General features: G+C 40.1%; 4 protein-coding genes across 4 annotated transcripts; 3 read left to right on the top strand and 1 right to left on the bottom strand.

The window, feature by feature from the left end:
• Positions 1-1,497: 1,497 nt before the first annotated feature.
• Positions 1,498-8,597, top strand: LOC128723417 (huntingtin-interacting protein 1-related protein). The gene is made up of 12 exons (XM_053817154.1): positions 1,498-1,563; positions 1,683-2,104; positions 2,160-2,221; positions 2,328-3,062; positions 3,634-3,743; positions 3,932-3,970; positions 4,348-4,861; positions 5,140-5,510; positions 5,886-6,357; positions 7,033-7,280; positions 7,359-7,612; positions 7,699-8,597. The coding sequence occupies exons 1-12, from the start codon at positions 1,531-1,533 to the stop codon at positions 8,087-8,089; spliced, it is 3,651 nt and encodes a 1,216-aa protein (XP_053673129.1). The 5' UTR covers positions 1,498-1,530; the 3' UTR covers positions 8,090-8,597.
• A 1,278-nt stretch (positions 8,598-9,875) lies between these two features.
• LOC128723242 (4-hydroxyphenylpyruvate dioxygenase) lies at positions 9,876-11,373 on the top strand. Its single transcript, XM_053816960.1, has 3 exons — positions 9,876-9,984; positions 10,053-11,120; positions 11,203-11,373. Exons 1-3 carry the CDS (start codon positions 9,982-9,984, stop codon positions 11,275-11,277), a joined length of 1,146 nt encoding a protein of 381 aa, XP_053672935.1. The 5' UTR covers positions 9,876-9,981; the 3' UTR covers positions 11,278-11,373.
• Positions 11,374-11,494: 121 nt separating this feature from the next.
• LOC128724287 (uncharacterized) lies at positions 11,495-13,350 on the bottom strand. Its single transcript, XM_053818016.1, is given in 3 exon segments — positions 11,495-11,849; positions 11,911-13,181; positions 13,251-13,350. Coding segments are annotated over 3 exon segments (1,593 nt in total). The 3' UTR covers positions 11,495-11,627.
• Positions 13,351-13,905: 555 nt separating this feature from the next.
• LOC128726762 (uncharacterized) lies at positions 13,906-14,628 on the top strand. The gene is made up of 2 exons (XM_053820588.1): positions 13,906-14,301; positions 14,366-14,628. The coding sequence occupies exons 1-2, from the start codon at positions 13,906-13,908 to the stop codon at positions 14,531-14,533; spliced, it is 564 nt and encodes a 187-aa protein (XP_053676563.1). The 3' UTR covers positions 14,534-14,628.
• Positions 14,629-20,444: the final 5,816 nt, after the last annotated feature.

Below are 20,444 nucleotides of genomic sequence, written 5' to 3'. Positions count from 1 at the left end.
TATAATAGCTTTGTTTTACAGTGTCAAATTAATTTTTTTCTTTTATTAGTAACTGGCTATGGGCAATACACTATTATTTTTTTTAACGAAATATCCATTTTATCAACTTTTTTGTGATGTGTAACGTAAAAAAATTTAAACCATTTCACAAAAAAAAACTAAGAAAAAAGTAAACAGAAGGTAGGTGCATGCCGCAGGATGTGTACAATACAAATGTTGTGTCTGACTAACGTTCATTTTTTATCGCTCTTCAACTTCCTATCTATCGAAATGGTAAACTGATTAGATATGGCATTTTTTCTGCATTGCAAGATGTTTCAGCAGTCGGCAAGTTGGTCGAGTTGAGCCAACAGTATGAACAACTATCTGCTTCCAGTATCGATTCAAAATTTTGGAGGATAACCCAAGTGTAGAACAACCATATTCAAGGATGCCAAAATAGGATCGATTGGTTCTGTGTCTTGTAAAGTTTACGCAACGATTGTTCCTATTGCTTGTAACCTATTGGGTGTGCTATCGATCGATTCAGTTGCATTGCTTAATTTAATTTAAGTACTGTAGAGCCTGTATCTTGTACCGTGTGGTCGCTTCGGAAGTTTTTCCATGTCAGTCCTCGTAGTATTTCGCGGCATTTGCTTTCGGTTGTAACTGCAAAGAATTTTGTTGTGAGTAAATATGGCGTAGTGGCAAGATTTTGCAATATGGTCGTGAAGTGTTCATTAGACGCAGTTATCTAGTAATTGCAATCACATATCACTGACAATACAGATATAGGTCAGATTGTGTGAATGTACCGTTAGTTAACGCATGTGTAAAATTATTATGTATTAGTCAAAGTCCATTGACGAAGCGGATGTGATTCATCACATATTAAAGCTCGGAGAAAAACGTCAGGTGTTCTAATATGATGGCGTTCAAAGATGATAAAAAATTATCGTCCATCAGCCTGACGCATAACTGCTGTTATTTTACTATTAACTATCATACGTAAAGTATACATATACATTACTTTTAAACAGCTGTAGATCATACAAATTTGGATTTTTACATTTGCGCTAATATAGTATCAAACAATTTTATATGTTTAAATTAATGAAGGCAATTCGTAGTTTAAAAATACATGACTATAACATTCGCATGTAATATGTATAAAAGTTTATGTTAAATAATATTTCACTTATTTTTAAATAATTTCAACTGTAAAAATATATTTGTTGTCTTTGGCATTTAGGCTTCTCACAGTTAAACAAATTATTTTTGTTTAACAAATGTAACTGTCACAGTGCTAGTGTTACTCTGGAACATTGTTTGTCGTATTTATTGAAATATAAACACCATAATCGGTTTGTAAAAAGATAGTGTTAACGTTTGTAAAGCTGTGTCTCATCGACTTGGGTGGATTTAATCGGCTACGATTGCCGGCCGTACAGTCATATGCAAACATTGTATCAAACTGCAATATTTCGGTAGTGAGTGATTTTGCACGATTTTGTTTGTATAACAACACCAGGTTTATAGAAAACTATAAAAATGTCTCTAACGGACAAGGAGTACTACAATCTGGTAAGTTGGGTCATGTAAAAACCAAACCTGAAATAGCATCTTTTAAGTTCAGTATAGTTTTGTAATTAGTTAGTTGCGGTTAGCTTCACTAACGTGTATGTTTTATCTCCCTTGTACAGACCATGAGCATTTCCAAGGCGCTTAGCAATGTGGAAATGCCCATAAAGGTGAAGCACGTACGCGCTGCTATCATCGGGACATTCCATAGCAATGGTGGGCACGCGTTTTGGGCCATTGCTATCCGGCAGCCGATACAGGACAATCGAATTGTTGCTTGGAAGTTCTGTCATCTATTACACAAAATACTACGCGAGGGCCATCCGTTATGTTGCCAACATTCCATGAGGCATCGCGCTATGCTGTTAGAGGCCGGTAAACTGTGGGGCCATCTGGACGATGGCTACGGCAAATGTATCAAACATTACACGAAGTTGCTAGTAACGAAGCTTGAGTTTCACGATCGTAATCCTCGTGTTCCCGGAAGCTTATCGTTGCGTCAGGGAGATTTAGAAAAAATTGGAGAGGGAGACATAAACATATAGTAGGTATCCTGGTTCTTCTGGTTTTCATATTCATTAAGTGAGTTATCTGTTTAGCTTTCAGTTGGCAGTAGAGTTATTCGACTATATGGATGATATTATAGTGCTACAGGCAACAAGTAAGTGAAGCAAGTTCCTTTTCATATGTTCCTTTTTATATTTTCCTTTTTATATGTTCCTTCCATTCCTAAACATTCGTTCCTTTGTTGCTGTCTGCGTTTTTAGTATTCGAGTCCATCACTACATTCTGTGTGAGTTCGATGACACCTGCAGGACAGTGTCGATTGGCTCCGTTAATTCCCTGCATACAAGACTCTAATCCGCTGTACGATATGCTCGTGCGTGTGATGTTCAAGCTGCATGCCAATCTACCCTTGGATCTGCTAACAGGTCACCGGCAGCGATTTAACATTTTGTTTAAACAGTTAAAATCATTCTACGGGCAGTCGCGTAACTTGCAATATTTCGTCAACTTGATCACTGTTCCGAAACTGCCGGAGGTGCCGCCCAATTTTGAGCTGCAAAGCGACCTTGGTAATTATCAAACACCGGTTGTAGTGATGCCTGAAAGCGATCCAACCGACAATGAACCGGAACCTGCGGCGGTAGACAATCTAATTGTGACAGCCGAATCAGCCCCACCGATACCGGAACTACCACGCCACATCAACCATCACCAGTCTGGTGGCACACCGGTCGTTCCGGTGGCGCAAGTGTTGGAACTGGAACGATTAATTCAAGAGCGGGACGAGCTTATACGTCATCTACAGATGGAGACGCAACGGTTGTCCAATCATTTGAAAGCGATCTCTATTGAACAACGGGATATACAGTGTCGAATGGAAGACCAAATAGCCACGTTGAATGCCCAGCTGACACAGAGCCAGGGTGAATTGACACATCTGCGGTTTCAAAAAGAGGAGCTGGAATTGCGTGCCCAAACTGCACCCACAATGGAGCGTAAGTAGATGATGCAGCAACATCACTTGAACATATTAAAAATATGGTAAAAGTATGCTTAAGCTTTCATTATAATAAAGTAGCTTGTGTCTTGGAAAATTACTTCTGAGGGTATGCTATTATAATTTCCGATTAGAATGACATGGCTATGCATTCTAACTCATTTGTTTTCCACTTTAAATGTCTATGTGCGCTAACAGAAGCGATGACTGTTTTAAAATAAATAATATACTTAGTATTGTTAGCTTCGGTATTGCATCATCATGAATGTCTGGTTGATATTTGCTGATTTTATTATTATTGTTCTTACGATGCGACTTATCTTTATTATTCAAATTATCCTCTCAATGCTGGTTAAAGATAAATGATAGAAATAAATACTTATGACAACTATCACGGGAGAGAGAAAACACAGTTCTATGGATTATCAATACTTCTAATAATAGTTCAAAGAAATTACAATTTTTTTAATGCATAGCATACCTTCAGGAGCAATTCACTAGAAGACAATCAATTTTATTAGAACAACTGCATTAACACGTTTTCAAATGTAATTATCAACGTTACGTAGAACGAGCTCTGGCTGAAGAGGAACGAGCGAAGGCTAGTGAAGAGAAATTCCAAAAGCTGAAATCGATGTACACTCAGATAAGGGACGAACATGTCAATCTCTTACGTCAGGTAAGTACTTAGGGTATGATACTGGGATGATTCCAGTGCACGTGCCTTTTCAATATTTTGTTTTAATATAAATTAGCTGAAAAGCTATACATTTTTTTGTGTTTTATACAATGTATGATTTGTTATCAATTTCCACGTTGCATGCTTTTCGGGATAATTATTAAATGTAACATTGACCGAACTTGAAGATGAGAAGCGATCAATATAAGCTTATTTGCTTTCAAAAGGTTAGTTGGGATGAAATTGCTCTGTATGTTGCAGTAGGCTTGGATGATTTTTTGCATCAGTTCTAACCATTCCTAATGGCGTCGTTTGGTGTGTCTAAATTACTTTGTTTTTTGCGTCGTATCGGTGGTTCATGCCACTTGTACTATCATTGTAAAAACATTTATTACACTATATTTCCTTCAAGTGAGAATGGATATCAATACGCAGAGGTTCGTTTCGGATGTGTTTCATTACATTTCATTTTTTGTCATTGTACTAAGCTTGTTTATTTCTGTATTATGATTGGTTCTATTCTATCTACTATTTTTGTTTATGCTTAGTCTAACACGTTTATCCTTATTTATTGCTGTTTATTACCATTGTGATCACTGCGTAGCATGGTGAAATCAGCAAGCAGCTCGCTTCATCTACAAAGGCAGCATCTGAGGCAAGTAAAGCTAAGGAAGAACTTCAATGTCAGCTAGAAGATCTCGAACAAAAGCAAGCGCTAGTACAGAATGCACTTCAGCAAAGTTCGAGTGATGCGCGTCAGGAGCAGGAGGCTATCAGCGAGCAGTTGCAATCCATGACGCATAAGTGTGAAAGCCTTCAGAGCCGCTATGATGAGGTAGAAGCGAACCGTCAAGCAGAGGTTGCTCAACTTCGTATAAACCTGGATCGGCTTGAAACTGAATTGAATTCCTTGCAACACGATCGTGAATTGCTTTCCTCCGAGAAGGGCTCTCTTGAGGACCGTTTGGTTGAAATGCGAAGTGAAAAGGAAGACATTTTTCATAAGTATGAAGAATGCATGAAAAAAATTGCTGCACTGGAGCTTAAGACTGATAGTTACGCGAAGGAGGAAGTATCTTTGCAAAGAAGTGTAGATGAAAATAATCAAACAATTCTCGGTAAGTTACACGAAATTCATGGTAAGAATTTTATTATTGCACAAGAGAACTTGTTAAAACTTCCTTTTCCTATATGAATTGTTTATATGTTATCTTTTTATTTATGTTTAAAATGCATGCCTTTTTATCTACGAATTATAAAACATAAGTAAGTGCTTTTTATAGAAAACTTAAACAGTTTATTAAAAAATAAAATAGTGTTGATTAATGTATTATATATGTGTTTAAATAATATGTGTATGAAAGCTTTAATTCATTTTGTTTCATTTTCCTTGCAGATCTCTCCGCTAAAATTGAACAATTGCGTACGGAAAACTGTGCTCTTCAACAAAAATGTACGGACCTAGAAGCAGTTAATGTGTCACAATCGGATGAGTTCAATAGAGCACATGAAGCGGAACTGGTTCGTTTTGATTCTATGCAGACAGAAATGAACGAAAAACTATCCGTACTTGCTACGGAAAGGGATATAATAACTGACGAGAAGCAGCAGACATGGGAACAGTACCTATTGCTCCAAACAGAATCTTCTCAAAAGCAATCGGACTTTGATTCACTCGAGAAAGATCTTAAATCAGTACTTGAACAAAAAGATCATGAATTGGAAGAGCTGACTATTAAGCATAAAGAGCTGGAAGATAAATATCAGGTAATTTGAAATACAATAGAAACCGAACATCACCATTTAGAAAACTCATCTTAGCAAAAGTTTCACTAATCTATCTTCACAATATATGCTAGTCTGGTGTGGTATTTCAACTTTGTCATTCATTTTGCCATATTTGCAACTCAATCACTACAATCACGAATACAGATATACAGGTATCGAGTATCGAGTCGTTGTATGTAACACTGTTCATGGCTTCTCATCAGTAGGGATTTGCCATTTGTGGTAACTGATCGCCAGTGTTTTTGTTATTTAATAGAAACGATCAAATTTTAAAAAAATATTTTCCTTTCCATTTTTGGCGCTATTTGCAACAAAAAAAATGACACCGGATTCTTCCCGCGTCATCTACCACAGAGTCTAGATGCAAATATGGAACGATTGCTTTCCGAAAAGGAATCGATCGAATCTGATCTGCAAGATTTACTTCACCAACAGGAGCAAACCGAACATACACTACAGGCGGCTCTGCAGAAGGTAGCATCAAAGGAAGCAGCACTCGTCGACTGCAAAATCAGTGGAGAAACCGCACTCCGTACACTACTCGAAGCCTGCATTAAGTCCTCCGAAAAACTTACGCTGCGTGCGATCGGCGAAAATGAAATGCCCGGGGCCGGGGGCACACCAACCTACTTTTTGATGATTTCTGAAGAATTGCAGGAGGTGTTAACTAAACTCAAGATGGTTCATGAGAATTACTTGAATGACAATTCTACGAATGTTGAATCACTGGCTCGAAAGGTTATTATTGGAGCACATTTACTTGCTTCGGCGCATGTTCAAGGAATGACTATCTGCAACAGATCAGCTAATATAGAAAGCGGTGAACGTAAGTATACATACATTAGCTATTGGAATATTCATTTTTTAATTTGCTGTTTAATTAAAGCAAATATAACCAGTGTTCAAATTAAATTGTATCTTAATTGTATTGTATCTTATCTTATACCTTAATATTTTACGATATGATGGCCAACGCGATACAACATATGTGCATACTTTGATTACTAGTTGTTCTTTATTCATATATTTTGAAGTCAATATGGTACCTCATCATACTAACAGCCTGTGATCAATCTGATGATCATAAAAAAAAGTTTCACTTTCTATGAGCAGTTGTTAAATTCTCATGACTAAGAATTATGTAGCATTAGTCGCACATAAAGTCAAGATTACCATGAACGATTTAACAAAGGTGTGATGATAATTTGTTTCTGCACAAAAACACATTCTTTCTTCATGGAAATGTAAAGAGTTTTTATAGTAGAAATACTACTCATTACTATTTTTTTAACTGTAATTATCATTGAAAAGCATGAACAACAATATATCATTTTTATTGTTTGATGATTTTTTTCTGCTGCATTCTTTTTTTGCTGCATTATTTTTCTTGCTTCTTTAATGGTTCTACATCTTTGTGAGTATAGTGTTGTTTGTATAGGGGAGCAATAAGCTTTAAAAGGATCTTGCGACTTTAATTAATACCATTTTTCCAATTCCACAGGCATTGCAGATGAGTTAAAGAAACTTGGCCAGTCGATCAATACTCTTTTCCAAGCATTGCAGAAAACAAGTGAAGCTAGTACGGTTAGTGAGCGTATATCTGATCTTAAGATCAAGCTAGAAGAGATAACTAGCATGATCGTAGATCTTGGCAAACAAACGGATGGTACTGAAAATCTTGGCGATATGGTTGAATCAGAGCTGAGCAGCATGGATAAAGCGATTGAAGAAGCCGCTTCTCGAATTGAGGTTTGTAACGATAATTATTTACGTTGAATCAGATCTGTAACTGAAAATTATTTATTTTTATGTATGCTTAATATGTAGGAAATGCTTTCTAAATCCCGTGCGTCTGATTCGGGTATTAAATTAGAAGTAAATGAAAAAATTCTCGATGCCTGTACGAGCTTGATGCAAGCGATTCGAATTTTGGTCCAAAAATCACGTTTACTGCAATCAGAAATAGTTTCTCTCGGCAAAGGCACAGCTTCGGCAAAGGAATTCTACAAGCGTAATCACCAATGGACGGAGGGATTGATATCCGCTGCGAAAAGTGTTGCGCAAGGGGCAAATTTTCTAGTGTAAGAATAATACTATTCTATGACTATTGAGGGTATTTTACACCATAAAAAATGAATCAATCTTTTTATCTTCTAACATCGACTAGCACGGCGGCTAACAAAACGGTTGCAGGAGGCGCAAAACATCAGCTGGATTTAGTAGTAGCTGCACAGGAGATCGCAGCTTGCACGGCACAGCTCGTGGTTGCAAGTCGCGTAAAGGCTCCACGTTCCAGTGCTAACCTAACAGCCCTTGGTACGGCGTCGAAAAACGTAACTCAAGCTACTGGGATTGTTGTCGCTACGGCTAAGGATAGCAGTCAGCGGCTCGAGGATTCGCAGGATCTCGATCTCGGTACCCTAACAGTGCATCAAGCGAAAACGAAGGAAATGGAGATACAGGTCAAAGTGTTGGAGCTCGAGCAAGCCCTGCAGGTAGAACGAATGCGTTTGGCATCGTTTCGTAAAAAGAACTATCAACAACCCGTTGAAGAATAGTATGTTCTTGACATTGCTAGAATATTTGGGTTCCTCTAATATACGCTTTTTAGAGTAGTACGGGTCTACATTTACATATATCATTTATTTACGCGAAGATTTTTGTGCAAAGATTCATATCATTATACCGTTATGGTTAGTTAAATTACTGATCCACAGATTCGCTCTCTAACTTGAGATGCATTTTAACCGGTTGTGTCTTATTTGGCAATCAGTAAATTTTAAAGCTTCATGTTAATTATCAAGTAACAAATTGTTAGTATCAATGACCGTGCAAGGAGGATACAACTTAAGCAATTCATCTGCATGCATTATAAAAACGGGCATACGCCAAAATTGAAAAATCAACGTAGGGCATCATGGTAGATTCTTTGCCGCATCGGTTGCAAGAGAACGTATTATATTTAATTCATTAGGCTAAAAGAAACTGCATTAAAGAATTAACTCAAAGAGATGTACGTTATGTATTTCAACATTTTAATATTATAATTTCAATAAACTTTGTCAAACGAAATTCCTGTGGCTTTCTCATTTGGTTTGTTTTGGTTTCTTTTCGTTTATCGCCAGCGATATTTAAAACTTTGTTTCAGAAACCGGTCTATTGTAAAGCCGGTTTTGAGAAGGATAGTAGAATTTTGTTGATCGACCCAAATTGTGCTTATAACCGAAAATAGGGAGCGAAATAACACGTTGGATAGATACAAAACGAGTTGGGGGAGGAAATGCATTTAGGTTGTCGGTTTTAGTAAAAGAATAAACTCATTCAAAGCCCAATGTAGCCCGATATTTGTTTATGAACGATTATTTTATTTCATAACTATGACTTATATTTATTCTGTCTCATGCACACAAAACATGTGGCTTGGGTTACCTCTCATTTGCTCAGCCACTCGCTATTTCCTCTTTGCATGAGCGATCTGAACCACTGAAAAAAAAGGTTACTGGAATCGTAAACAAAATCATCATGCCAATAATTCTCCGTCGTTGCTCCGAACCGATTGTCGCAGATCCAAACAACATTCTGGAGGCTCGTCTAACTTCCATCCTGCTCCAGCATTTAAATCTGCGATCATGCGCTGAGCACACCTGTTCTGCCTGAAATGTTTCCAGCGCCCAGGGAACCATTAGAATGGCATTTCATTGCCATTCGCCATTAAATATGCAAACGCGATCGTTGTGAGATCGTTTCCATTCGACGTGTAAACAAGTGCAGCATCCCACCGGGGACTGTTTCCTATGCCTAGATACTGCATTAACGATCCGGCGTATGAACAATGAAATTGTGTTTCCAGGGAAAGTAGTATTCAAATGCAAGGAAGGAAGGAATCCGAGAAAATTCTATGCTGCTAAGCTCTAGACATCGCGTGATACCGGCATTCCGTCGGAGACCGGTTTTTTCATCAGTATCATGGCGACGTCATATCTCGTATCGGTGTCTTTTATTTTTAATTCATTCCACTATCCCTATCAACAGTGACCACGACTTCGGTAACGCAGGGTAGCCGTTAGGAACAACGTTCGTTCTCTCCGAAAACAGGATCTAAAAACTTGTCGCAAGAGCCGGGCCTGATCTATAGCCGAATGAATGTAGCAAATACAAAACAACACTCCGGATGAGTTGGAACCAGCTTGCTGGTTGCGGGATTGGCTGAAACTATAAAAGATCCAACCCGTGGGAGGATTGGGATCAGTTTTACTTTACTACAGCTATAGAAGAGGCACTCTGTACGTAGCGCCATATTCCTCGTTTGTCGTTATATGGTAACTGCGTATTTAAAAAAAGGCATTTCGAGATTTGTGAAGTGAGAACGTGAGTGTGTCTGGTTTGTTTCAAAATTTGGTTCAGCGGCGCATTTTCTGCTTAATTTAAATTCATAAACCTACGGTATACTATGGTGAGTGCAACGTTGGCTGGTGAAAGCGGCGATGCTATTCTATCTATACCATGTGCTAATTTCTCCAGACCACATACACCGACAAAGGCCCGAAACCAAGTGGAGGAAAATTCCTTTCGTTCGACCACATCACGTTCTACGTGGGTAACGCCAAACAAGCAGCCAGCTACTACACAACACGCTTCGGATTCGAGGATTACGCTTACCAAGGCCTAGAAACGGGAAGCCGCCAACTGGTGAAGCATGCCGTCCGCCAGAATCGGATCGTGTTCGTATTTGTGTCGGCCTACGAGCCGGGCCATCGTGAACTCGGAGATCACCTTGTTCGCCACGGAGACGGAGCTAAGGATGTTGCGTTCGAGGTAGAGGATCTTGACGCGATCGTGCGCCGTGCCAAGGAACGCGGAGCCAAGCTGGTGCGAGACGTTTGGGAGGAATCGGACGATCATGGTACGGTTCGTTTTGCAACGGTGCAGACGTACGGCGATACGGTGCACACGTTCGTCGAGCGCCAACGCTACCGTGGTCTGTTTCTGCCCGGATTTAAGCCCCCACTGCACGAAGACGTCCTGCTACGTACGCTTCCTGTGACTGGGTTGAACTTCATTGACCACGTGGTTGGGAACCAACCCGATCTGCAAATGGAATCGGTAGCAGCTTGGTACGAGAAGATGCTCATGTTTCATCGATTCTGGTCCGTGGATGATAGCCAGATCCACACGGAATACTCCGCTCTCCGCTCGATCGTGATGACCAACTACGAAGAAACGGTCAAAATGCCTATCAACGAGCCGGCCAAAGGGAAGAAGAAATCGCAAATTGAAGAATATGTGGAATATTACGGCGGAGCGGGTGTGCAGCACATTGCGCTAAACACCAGCGACATCATAGCCGCGATTCGGAATCTGCGCGCGCGGGGCCTACAATTTCTGTCTATTCCGGACACATACTACGACCAGCTGCGTGAAAGGCTGAAGTCGAGTAACGTGAAGATCAAGGAGGATCTGGCGGTCCTGCAGGAGCTCAAAATTCTAATCGACTACGACGAAGACGGTTATTTGTTGCAAATCTTCTCCAAGAACATGCAGGACCGACCGACCCTTTTCATCGAGGTTATTCAGCGGCACAACCATAATGTAAGTGGAAAAGGTCCTCCGAATGTCCAAAAGGCTTGCTAACATCTTAACTTGCACATTGTCATATTGTTGCATTTCGCAGGGCTTCGGCGCAGGAAACTTCAAGGCCTTGTTCGAGGCCATCGAGGCAGAGCAGGAAAAACGAGGAAACTTGTGAGTGGAAATCAAGATCACCGTAACGCCAGCTGTTATCCATTACTTCGTTGCGCACGCATCTATTGTAATACAGTAATAAGAATAAAGCATCATACATAAAGGCACATATTTTATTTTCTGATATGAAAAAGATCACTGGCGGCTCTTAGAGCATTGCATGTAGAATATTCATCTTAACAATTCCAAGTGTATCTGAGAAAAAAGTGCGACAAAATATTACGTTTAAATATTACGTGAATCACTACGACGACTTCTAATGTTAACGAACAGGATAGACCAATGTTTCACGTCGAGAGACATCCGTGTATGGCACCTTTGGGTGGTATCCGAAAAGTGTTCAGGATTGAAACGTTAATATATTCGCCGGTTTGACGGCTGCGTAGGCAGAAAATCTGGATCCCAGAAACCCGACGGAGTGTCGTGTAGCTGAGCCATACTACAATTACGACAATTGCGCGGTAATTTCGTTAACGCCGTGTCATTCGATACACCACTGGATGTATAAAATCTGTAAAGTGTTCTGCATTCATCGCACAAGATAGGCTGTTTATGTTGAGGGCTGAACTTTTGGGCCTTAGTGTTCGATGCGCTCAGCTTACGATCCGGTTGAACACTGAAAATAAATCAATTGAACAAATGAAATACATTTTATGTTTCCGTTCGATGATCTTTCACTACATTACCGTTCCATGCTAGGGTTTAAGGATGTCATAAGATGAAAACCACATAATTTGGCGACTCGCGTACTTTGTTCTTGGTCGTTTAACTCGGCCATTATCTTGTCACTTTCGCGTTGTGAATCTGCAACGCTTATAATCGACCGTTGGCTAGATGTGGGTAAAATTTCAACTTCGCTCGTTTCTCCATCTGTATCACCCTCTTTTGGCCGACTTGGAAAACAATCTGATTTAGAATCTGGCTGAACAATCGCTAGAGACTTTTGTTGAGACCGTGGCTCTTGTTTCACGCTTATTTGAGCAAGCTTATTGATGGATTCTACTCCGGGACAATACGTTTGATCTATGTTATCGTTATACGTGTGTGAGTCTAAATCTGCATTTGTTTTTGCACCAATTTTACTGCCAACAGTCGCAAGTGCTCCAAACGATTTATGGTCAGCAGCTAGTGTATCCGATTGAATTTCAGTAGTTTTATTTGATTTTTTTTTCATGCGTAGACTTTTCAAAAATGAAGATCTATTTGTAGCCGAGGGTGGCGTCGAAATTACAAAATCATTGAAAACAGTTTCATGCAATGTGGCGTCGGAGTCCTTTTTCGGTGCAAGCTTTTGATGGTCTGAAAAATTAAGCTTTGTTTGCCGAAAACGGGCCTGGCAATCCATGAGTGAACTGTAACGCGTAACAGTAACCGGAGTCTGCTTATCTGCTTTCAATATATCTTCTTTGGGTTTCTTGGCCGTCCATTTACGGCTTGCAGATAATGCGGTTTCCTTTGCCACAATTCCCGGAGTTGTAAAGTTGGCGTTGAGGAGGCTGGGGCGCAAAATGTTTCCCTCAGCTTGTTGTACCTTCTTAACGGGATCTACTGGCGTTGATTCTGATGTTGGTTTATTTCTTGGCGAAAGAACTTTTCTGGTCGGTGGAGGGCTTTGCGATAGAGCAAACATTGGCTCTTCAGAATCAATGATATTATGTTCTAATAAGGAGCACTCTTTCAAAGAAGTGTCGGTATGTGACTTGTGCGAAAAAATAGTAGAATTCTCAATAATCGAAACATTTTCTTTGTGGGCTAAGTGTGGTGAATCAAGCGATAGAGCTTTTCGTTTCCTTATCGGCGATTCAGTGTCGCGGTTATGAGAAATGCTTAAAAGTTTTTGCTTTTCTGCTAGTTGTCTTTTTATATGCTCAAGTTCATTTTCAACCTGGTGTTGCCTTTTGCGAGCCTCTGAAAATGTACCAAATTACAATTATATTTATTTTTATTCATTAACAAAGCCATGTAATGTTTCGGTACCAAAAAAATTGAGCAGCATCCGATCAACGTACACGAAGATATCATCATCATTTTTACTGAATTCACTGTACTTTTCTAACAGATCGCACAAATTGACCATGCTTATAAACTTGTATCCGTTCAACTATAACACGAAACAGCAACATACACTCCTTCTACAAGCACATATTACAGTAGAATTTATCGATAAATATCCTACAATGAATCAAAACAAACCTACTTCAATCAATATTTATTCACCACATCAGGGGGTATGAAGGAAGCTTTGAAATGTTTCACCATCGAACAAGCATTTAAACATTGTGTACTATCAAGAAGTACTTGATTTTCCCAAGAAATTATTATGAAAAAATAAATAAAGTTTATTTAATACAAAAATAATACCAAATTCTAAAGATGAAATGAAAAAAAACGCAAACTAATGACAAATTTCAAACGAAAAAATCGTTTGAAATTTATTTCAAGTGGCTTACCCCTTGGAGTCAATAAAACGCTTGACGTTGTTGACAATCACTGTCAAACATATCATTAATGAAAATAAACAATACACAGTAAATCGTGTAGAAAAACACTGTACATCCTCATCATCATCAAAGTCAAATAGTCGCTAAAACTTGGTATTGAACTAAAGTAACGAAGTAAAACTATCCTTCCAATGGCATCTCCTACGGATAACAATTCGAATTCTAGTAGCACGTGTTACAATAACAACAGTCCGCCTTTATATCCGAGCACTGATCGATTCCATCCGCTTGGGTACAGCACACCTCAACAACGAGGGAACTCTTCGGTACAGTCCAGAAATTACTACTCCGTTCAACCAAAACACATGTTACCACGTGCACGAAGACTCCATAAGCACAATCGCTCTGGAACAGACTTTTCTTTTGATCATAATAGATTGCAGTTTGACCAAGAGTCATACGACGGAAAACAACAAAATATGGAGCAAGATCGTAGACAATATGAACGAAATTGGAGAGGGAATCATACAAGATTTCAACGCTTTGGAGGTAACAGTCAACAATATCATTCCCGACAAAGGCATCAGGTATAAAACAATTAACGTATAATGTTTTTCTGGTTGATATACTGTCTTCTTATCTCTTTTATAGCCTAGAAACGGAGCGTACAATATAAGTGATTATTTTCATCCTTCAATGTTAGAGGATCCTTGGCAATTTTGGCAGCGGCAAAATAATAGTTCTGCTAATTTGGCTTTAAATAGCAAACCTACTCCCGAACATTTTAATAACTCAGATGAAACCAGTAAAAGTGATTGATAGACTACATAGAAATAGCATTAGAATTATTCATTTATCGTTTCCAATTTTTTTCGATAATACATAATTTTAAACTCTACTTGTAAATAAACGTAAAAATTCATAAATCAATCTGTATCATGTATTTCTAGTTTTATATCGAAGTATGGAATGAAAGTTGCATAAAAATCACACGAACATTATTAGTCGATTATTGCAATTCGCCAAACGACTAATTCTCCAAAATTGAAAAACATTACAAAAATAAATAAAAAAAAGCATTACTTTTCTAAATAAAACAGAATCTTTCAAAGCAACGACGATAACCACAGGTAACGATTTCATTCATTTATGAGAAGTGGAAAACAAAAAATATGAGAATAAAATTTGTCTCAATATTATTTTCAAAACTGAACTAATGTACATACAGTTACTTTACTGTTTTTCAACGTAAAACTCATGAAAAATACTCGTTCTTGAAAAAAAAACAGTCGCATTCGAAGGGCAGATTGTTGGCAAGCAAATGTCAAAACATGTTCACCACCGTGGTGAGGCATAGTGTGTTATTGCATGGACTTATATTAGCTAATGTAATTTAGTAAATTCTAAAGAAATATAAATTGTAATAAGAACGTAATATTAATATTTTTAATATATCAAAAATAAATCTCCATCGTTGAGTGAAATATTTCGGTGAAGTTCATTTTTAAAAGTATATCACACAATACTGCAACACACAATCAAGCACATCACACACCAGTGTTAAGCATGGAGCCGTGCAGTACTTCGCGATTTTCCTTGCAGGTTTGAGTTGAGTCTTGAACCGTTTGTTGGCTCAAATGCGTTTTGTTGATGCTGTGATGCTGTCGCACGCGCTTGCTCTGGCCGCGCGAAGCCACGCGAGGTGAAAGGGCTCATGTGTTATGCCTCAGGAGTTTTGTTTCAGTGACAACAATTTTCGGTAGTGTAAGTGGTTCTTCTCCTGTTATATGCATTAAAGTTATTTTAGCTGAGGTAGTCAAAACCTATGTAAATTTATGAAAATAAGTGTGAAATATAATTTATGTTTACCAGCTCAATTGGTGTCCTCGAGCCTTGTGTTATTTCGCGTTGTGTTAACGATAATGTCAACAGAAACGTTCTAGCGGTTGCTCAATATTACAATGCGACCGCTATAATGCATTAAAATCATCCTCGATATAAAACATGCTAGTGTAAATTCGCATATATGTGTTGTGCAATGTAGCGGTGCGTATTAGTGTTTGACGAAACACAAAAATATATTCGAAAACAAGTTCTCCGTTTGTTGGCAGCTGATGATCAATTATCAGGCAGTTCGAAATTTCCTTATGAATTCCTGCGCTTTATCGATGAGACGATCTATGGAATCGTAGCAACCTAGCTCGAACTGGCTTATGCCCTTATGTTGATTGTATTTCTATGTTTTGCTTTTGGGTCGTGTTCTCCTGCGTTACGTGTGTGTGCGAACCTCCAAAGACGCCCTCTGTTCGCTCGGTTGATCGTTTTGTCGCTCTCTTACGTCTCGTTCGTACACACGCACAGTGTGTATCCCGCATGTTTGAACAAACGATCTTCGCTGGTCGTTGGATTGCTCAAAGGAATCCATTGCGTGATGGTCGCTAACGTTTTTGCTCGATGTTCCACAGCACTAAACTCAACTGGAGGGTCCAATTCAAGCCTGCAGTCATACAATTAGGGGATTGGAGGTCTTTTCGTACCGCGATTTTGCTTAGTGCTGAATTATGCAGCGCTTTAAAAGTGCGTGCGAAGCAACAAAGAAACCAGCCGGTGTTTTCCGTACGTTCTTCACACTGAAATGCAGACGGTTGCGAGTACGCATGTGGTAGTGAAAAACCGCGTATTTCGGAGATGAAACATTAGTAGGCGTGGATGTGGCTGTGTGTTGTTTGGTTCTTGTTGAGAGCGATTGAAACCAAAGACCTTCGTTTCGATTCGTTCGGTGTTGAGTTTTCTGCTAAAAGACGAAAAGACGAGATGAACTTGCGAAGAGAGAGAGAGAGAGAGAATCCAATGCAGTCTGCACTTTCGGTGCGAACACAAGCTGAACAGTGTTGACAGAGGTTATTATGGTGGTGTTGGTGTATTTCAGGAACACGAATCCTTCCCCCGACGGGTATTCTTAACTGGCTGCAGTTCAGCCACACTACACCACTGACAAATACCTCTGCTAGCACGATGCAAATGAAGGCATGCGTCCTTGCAGCAACCAGCTTGCGGAGCAATGTGTGTAGAATGCAGAAATATGCATTCTGATGCATTATGCATGGCTCGCGGCGACAAGTAAGCCGATTGGCATTGGGCTAATCACGTCTGGCAATCTTCTCTTGCAGTACGATATGATTTTTATTTGGAACATTAATTTCGTGTTTTGCGTTGGGCAGCGCCTGAAGGGATTTAGGTTTGATGATTTACCGAACCGAAACTGAGTTTTTGATATTGAACAAACTTTGGCACGGAGATTTTTCTTTTGCTTCGTCCACCGAACATTCCTTAACAACGCTAATACCCGATCACCGCGACAAAAGATAGTGAATAATCCTATCAAAAGGAGCGATTATCTGTTTCAATCATAGTGCTACGCTTTTGTTCAACTTTCATTTATCGTTTGTTGCATGGCTATGGCGAACGGCACATTCCGGTTTGGTGGTTGTCCAGAGCAAACCTGGTCCCCGTTTTGGGCTTGCATGTCATTACCCACGTCGCGGGAAGCATGAATGAACATAAATCTGTTAATACGCGACGATGCTGGGGTACTGTAAGCCAGCACGGATTCGGCTTTGAAATCGAGTATTTATCTTCCTAAAAGTAAATAGGAATTCTCTCCACAACCAGCTGCCGTTTGGAACCTGTGGAAGGCAAATCCCCACGAAAACAGGATCAAAGTAGAACCACGAAGAAAGCCGGTTTGAAGACATACCGAGTTCAGTACGGTACATTCCACGGTTCCGAACCTGTAGGGGGCTGTATTGGGGATGATAAGTGAGATGCAAGGAGTACGAGCAGTTGAGGAGAATTCACGCCGCCCGCAAGTTTGTGCGCACTTTAGTTTTTACCTAAACTTTCTTCCAGATCTGCATTCAACAAATCTAAACATCACTACGCTGACAGGATCGCTAAGTTACTCATTGCAGCGTATTGCCACAACGTTAGGAGTATTTTTCCATCTAAAATCATATGCCGCTAATAGAACGGATTCCCGGAACTGATGAGACGCATTTTGTTTACCATCGCGTCGATCTTGCATTCAGCGTTCATCTCGGTCTGGTCTTTACGAGGCCGTTACGTATATGCAGCAGAGTCGAACCAAACACAACAACTCCGTCGACTGGTGGGTACTGCTGGAACCGTGGGATGCGGGAGAAAGCCAAGAAGCAGAGGGCAGGGGACGTTTTTATTTTCATCTCCTTGTGCGACCGGAACAGTCGGGTAGTTATTTTTTCCCCCTTATTTGAATCGCGCCCGCAAAGATCCCGCTGCGGCCGATGTTTGATTTTACGAAGCATCGAAAGATACGCCTTGCACACCGACCAGATGAGCCAGACGGATGACAAAGAACGCGTGGGTCGGGTGGGTGGGGCCAAAGTTCAACGATTTGTACATAAAATGCAGCCGCAGCCTGGGACGACGCGCACAACGGTTGCATCCCAGTGTTGGTGTGTTACGTGCTTGATTCTGCGTTTGCGTCGTCGTGGAACCGACGCTAATGTTTGACGAGTTGGTTGCATCGTGCTTTGGTGTTTTAATTTTTCGCTTCGTTTTCTACTAGCCAAGATGCTGCAGCTCACGGCCATATGGTTTAAATTTTACAACAGCAACGCGGCTCAGAACGTCTAGTGTCTCGTTTGCAGCAGACTTTGGCCTTGAAGCGACAAGCCATCACTAAAACTTAACAAGCATTAACATTCGAATGTTCTCCGATCGTTTACTTATCGCAATTGCTCAAGAGCATAGAAATTTACTTTTGAGCGTATAAAACAACTACAAGAACAACGCATCCCTGGCTCAACCGGTGAATGCACCGTCGAAAACCTTTTTATGAAGGACTTGGGTAAATAGTTGCTCCCAAGTAACCACCAGCTAACGTTCACATTTGGGGCTCATTTACGATGCAAAAGAAAAAAGGGTTAAAACCCGTAAAAGCTACCGATTACGACGCGCTCCAATTTGTAGATCTGTTTCGCGGCTGTTGCTTTCGATTCACTGCGGAATGTTGGAAAATGTGAAATAATGGGCCCTCAGTCTGTGAATGTCTTGTTTTTGCGTTTTCTCGACCACCTCTCATCCCCCTATTGAGCATAATTGTAGAGCTTTTTACGTGCGGAACCTGACGCCTTCCTCCTTGCCCGGTTGGTTAGTTCTTGCAAAGGCGCATCAGCGGTTTCCTCTAATTACAACGACCGCCGTTTTAGCGATCCGCGAGCTGATCCGCAGCGAGCGAGAAATCGAATAATAATCACCCCTCCGGCTTAATAAACGCTGGTTTTTGGTATTTTCTGTGCGTTTTTTTTGTGGACTCGCGATCAATCTGTGTTCGCTCGTACTGCCGAGGAGCGTAAACAGTATCCAGTATGCAGCAATCGATCGAACAGGGAACAGAGAGGAAGTTTCATAGGGGAAGAAAGGCAAGAAGAAAAAAAAAACACGATGCGATTGTAAATGCCGGAAAGGTGTGTTTCCGTTGTGGGAGCGGTCAATAGGAAATGAACGGAGAGAAAAAGAGTGGAGTGGAGAGGAATTATAAACCGATGTAATGGCAAACCTGACGTGATGGTAGACGATCCAATCGAAGAAAGGGAATAAGCATGAACGCCGCCGCAACAATGGCCCCGAGAGTTCAGGCTATGTATGTGCGTTGGCACAGCGGCATATTGGCTGCGGCAGTTTTTTTTACCGAGGCCACCTCATAAGTGATGTTAGACATGAAACTTCAAATTCGGGACCTTGGTTGTGGTTCTGTTTCCGTGTCACGCGAGAATTGCTGTTTATTTTGTGTGAATTGAAAAGCTTGCAAAATATATCCACTTGGGAAATTCGCATGTTGGCGCATTTGCGCTGATATTTTCAACTCGGAAATCAACGAGTTACGCATCCTTTCCTTGCCAATTCGATAGACTATTTCGTATGTTCCAACTTCATGCTTTCTCGTTTGGAAAGAGCGACATGTAGCCCTGGATGACGTATTTTTAATTGAGAAATAGACATACTTTTCATTTAATTTCGCGGAACAAAATTTTATGCAACAATTTCAAACAAATGTAAATCTATTTTGTTCTACAGCCGAAAGCAACTTTTGTAGTAAAATTTCACTGGGGATAGTATCACCCTGGGGGAAATGCGGATATTTCCATCAGCTGGCGTTTGTCTTATAGAAGTTGTGTAAAAACTGTAACGCAAATGCACTACGACGTGTTTCGTTCTGCTTGAATAGCATGTATTGTAACAGCCCTAAACTTTGCCGCTCTCAGCCAACCATAACACGCCGAGAGGGTAATCATCTCCTCTGTTTGACCGCTCAATAAATGTAGCCTTTGTTGACGTGCGTTTTTGTTTTGTTCCCAAAAGGCTCGCAAGGGCGAACGAACGCGGTTGGCAATCGCGATCAAGCCGAGCAAACTATTCAGCCGTAATTCCTTGCAATGAACAGGCTTTTTTGAATGTTGTGCCGTTTATGTTGTGCTGTAGAATGAAATGTAAATTTACAACGGAACTAGAAAGTCTTCAGTATTTTCATATGCAGGCTTGGCGTTGGCACGTTTCACCGTGGAACGTGTTCTAGAGAAATAGTTTTTTTTTTGTATTTGCTTTTCCTTGTGATAAGATTAAGAGAGTAATTTGTAAACATTGTGAACGAAACGCGTTACCGTAGGTTTTCTGTTACCTTCTGGAAGTT

This window comes from Anopheles nili, chromosome 3 (genome assembly GCF_943737925.1).
Source record: "Anopheles nili chromosome 3, idAnoNiliSN_F5_01, whole genome shotgun sequence".
In the NCBI taxonomy this organism is placed as follows: domain Eukaryota; kingdom Metazoa; phylum Arthropoda; class Insecta; order Diptera; family Culicidae; genus Anopheles; species Anopheles nili.
The sequence above is the reverse complement of the archived record's forward strand: the minus strand, read 5'-3'. Positions and strand labels throughout refer to the sequence as shown.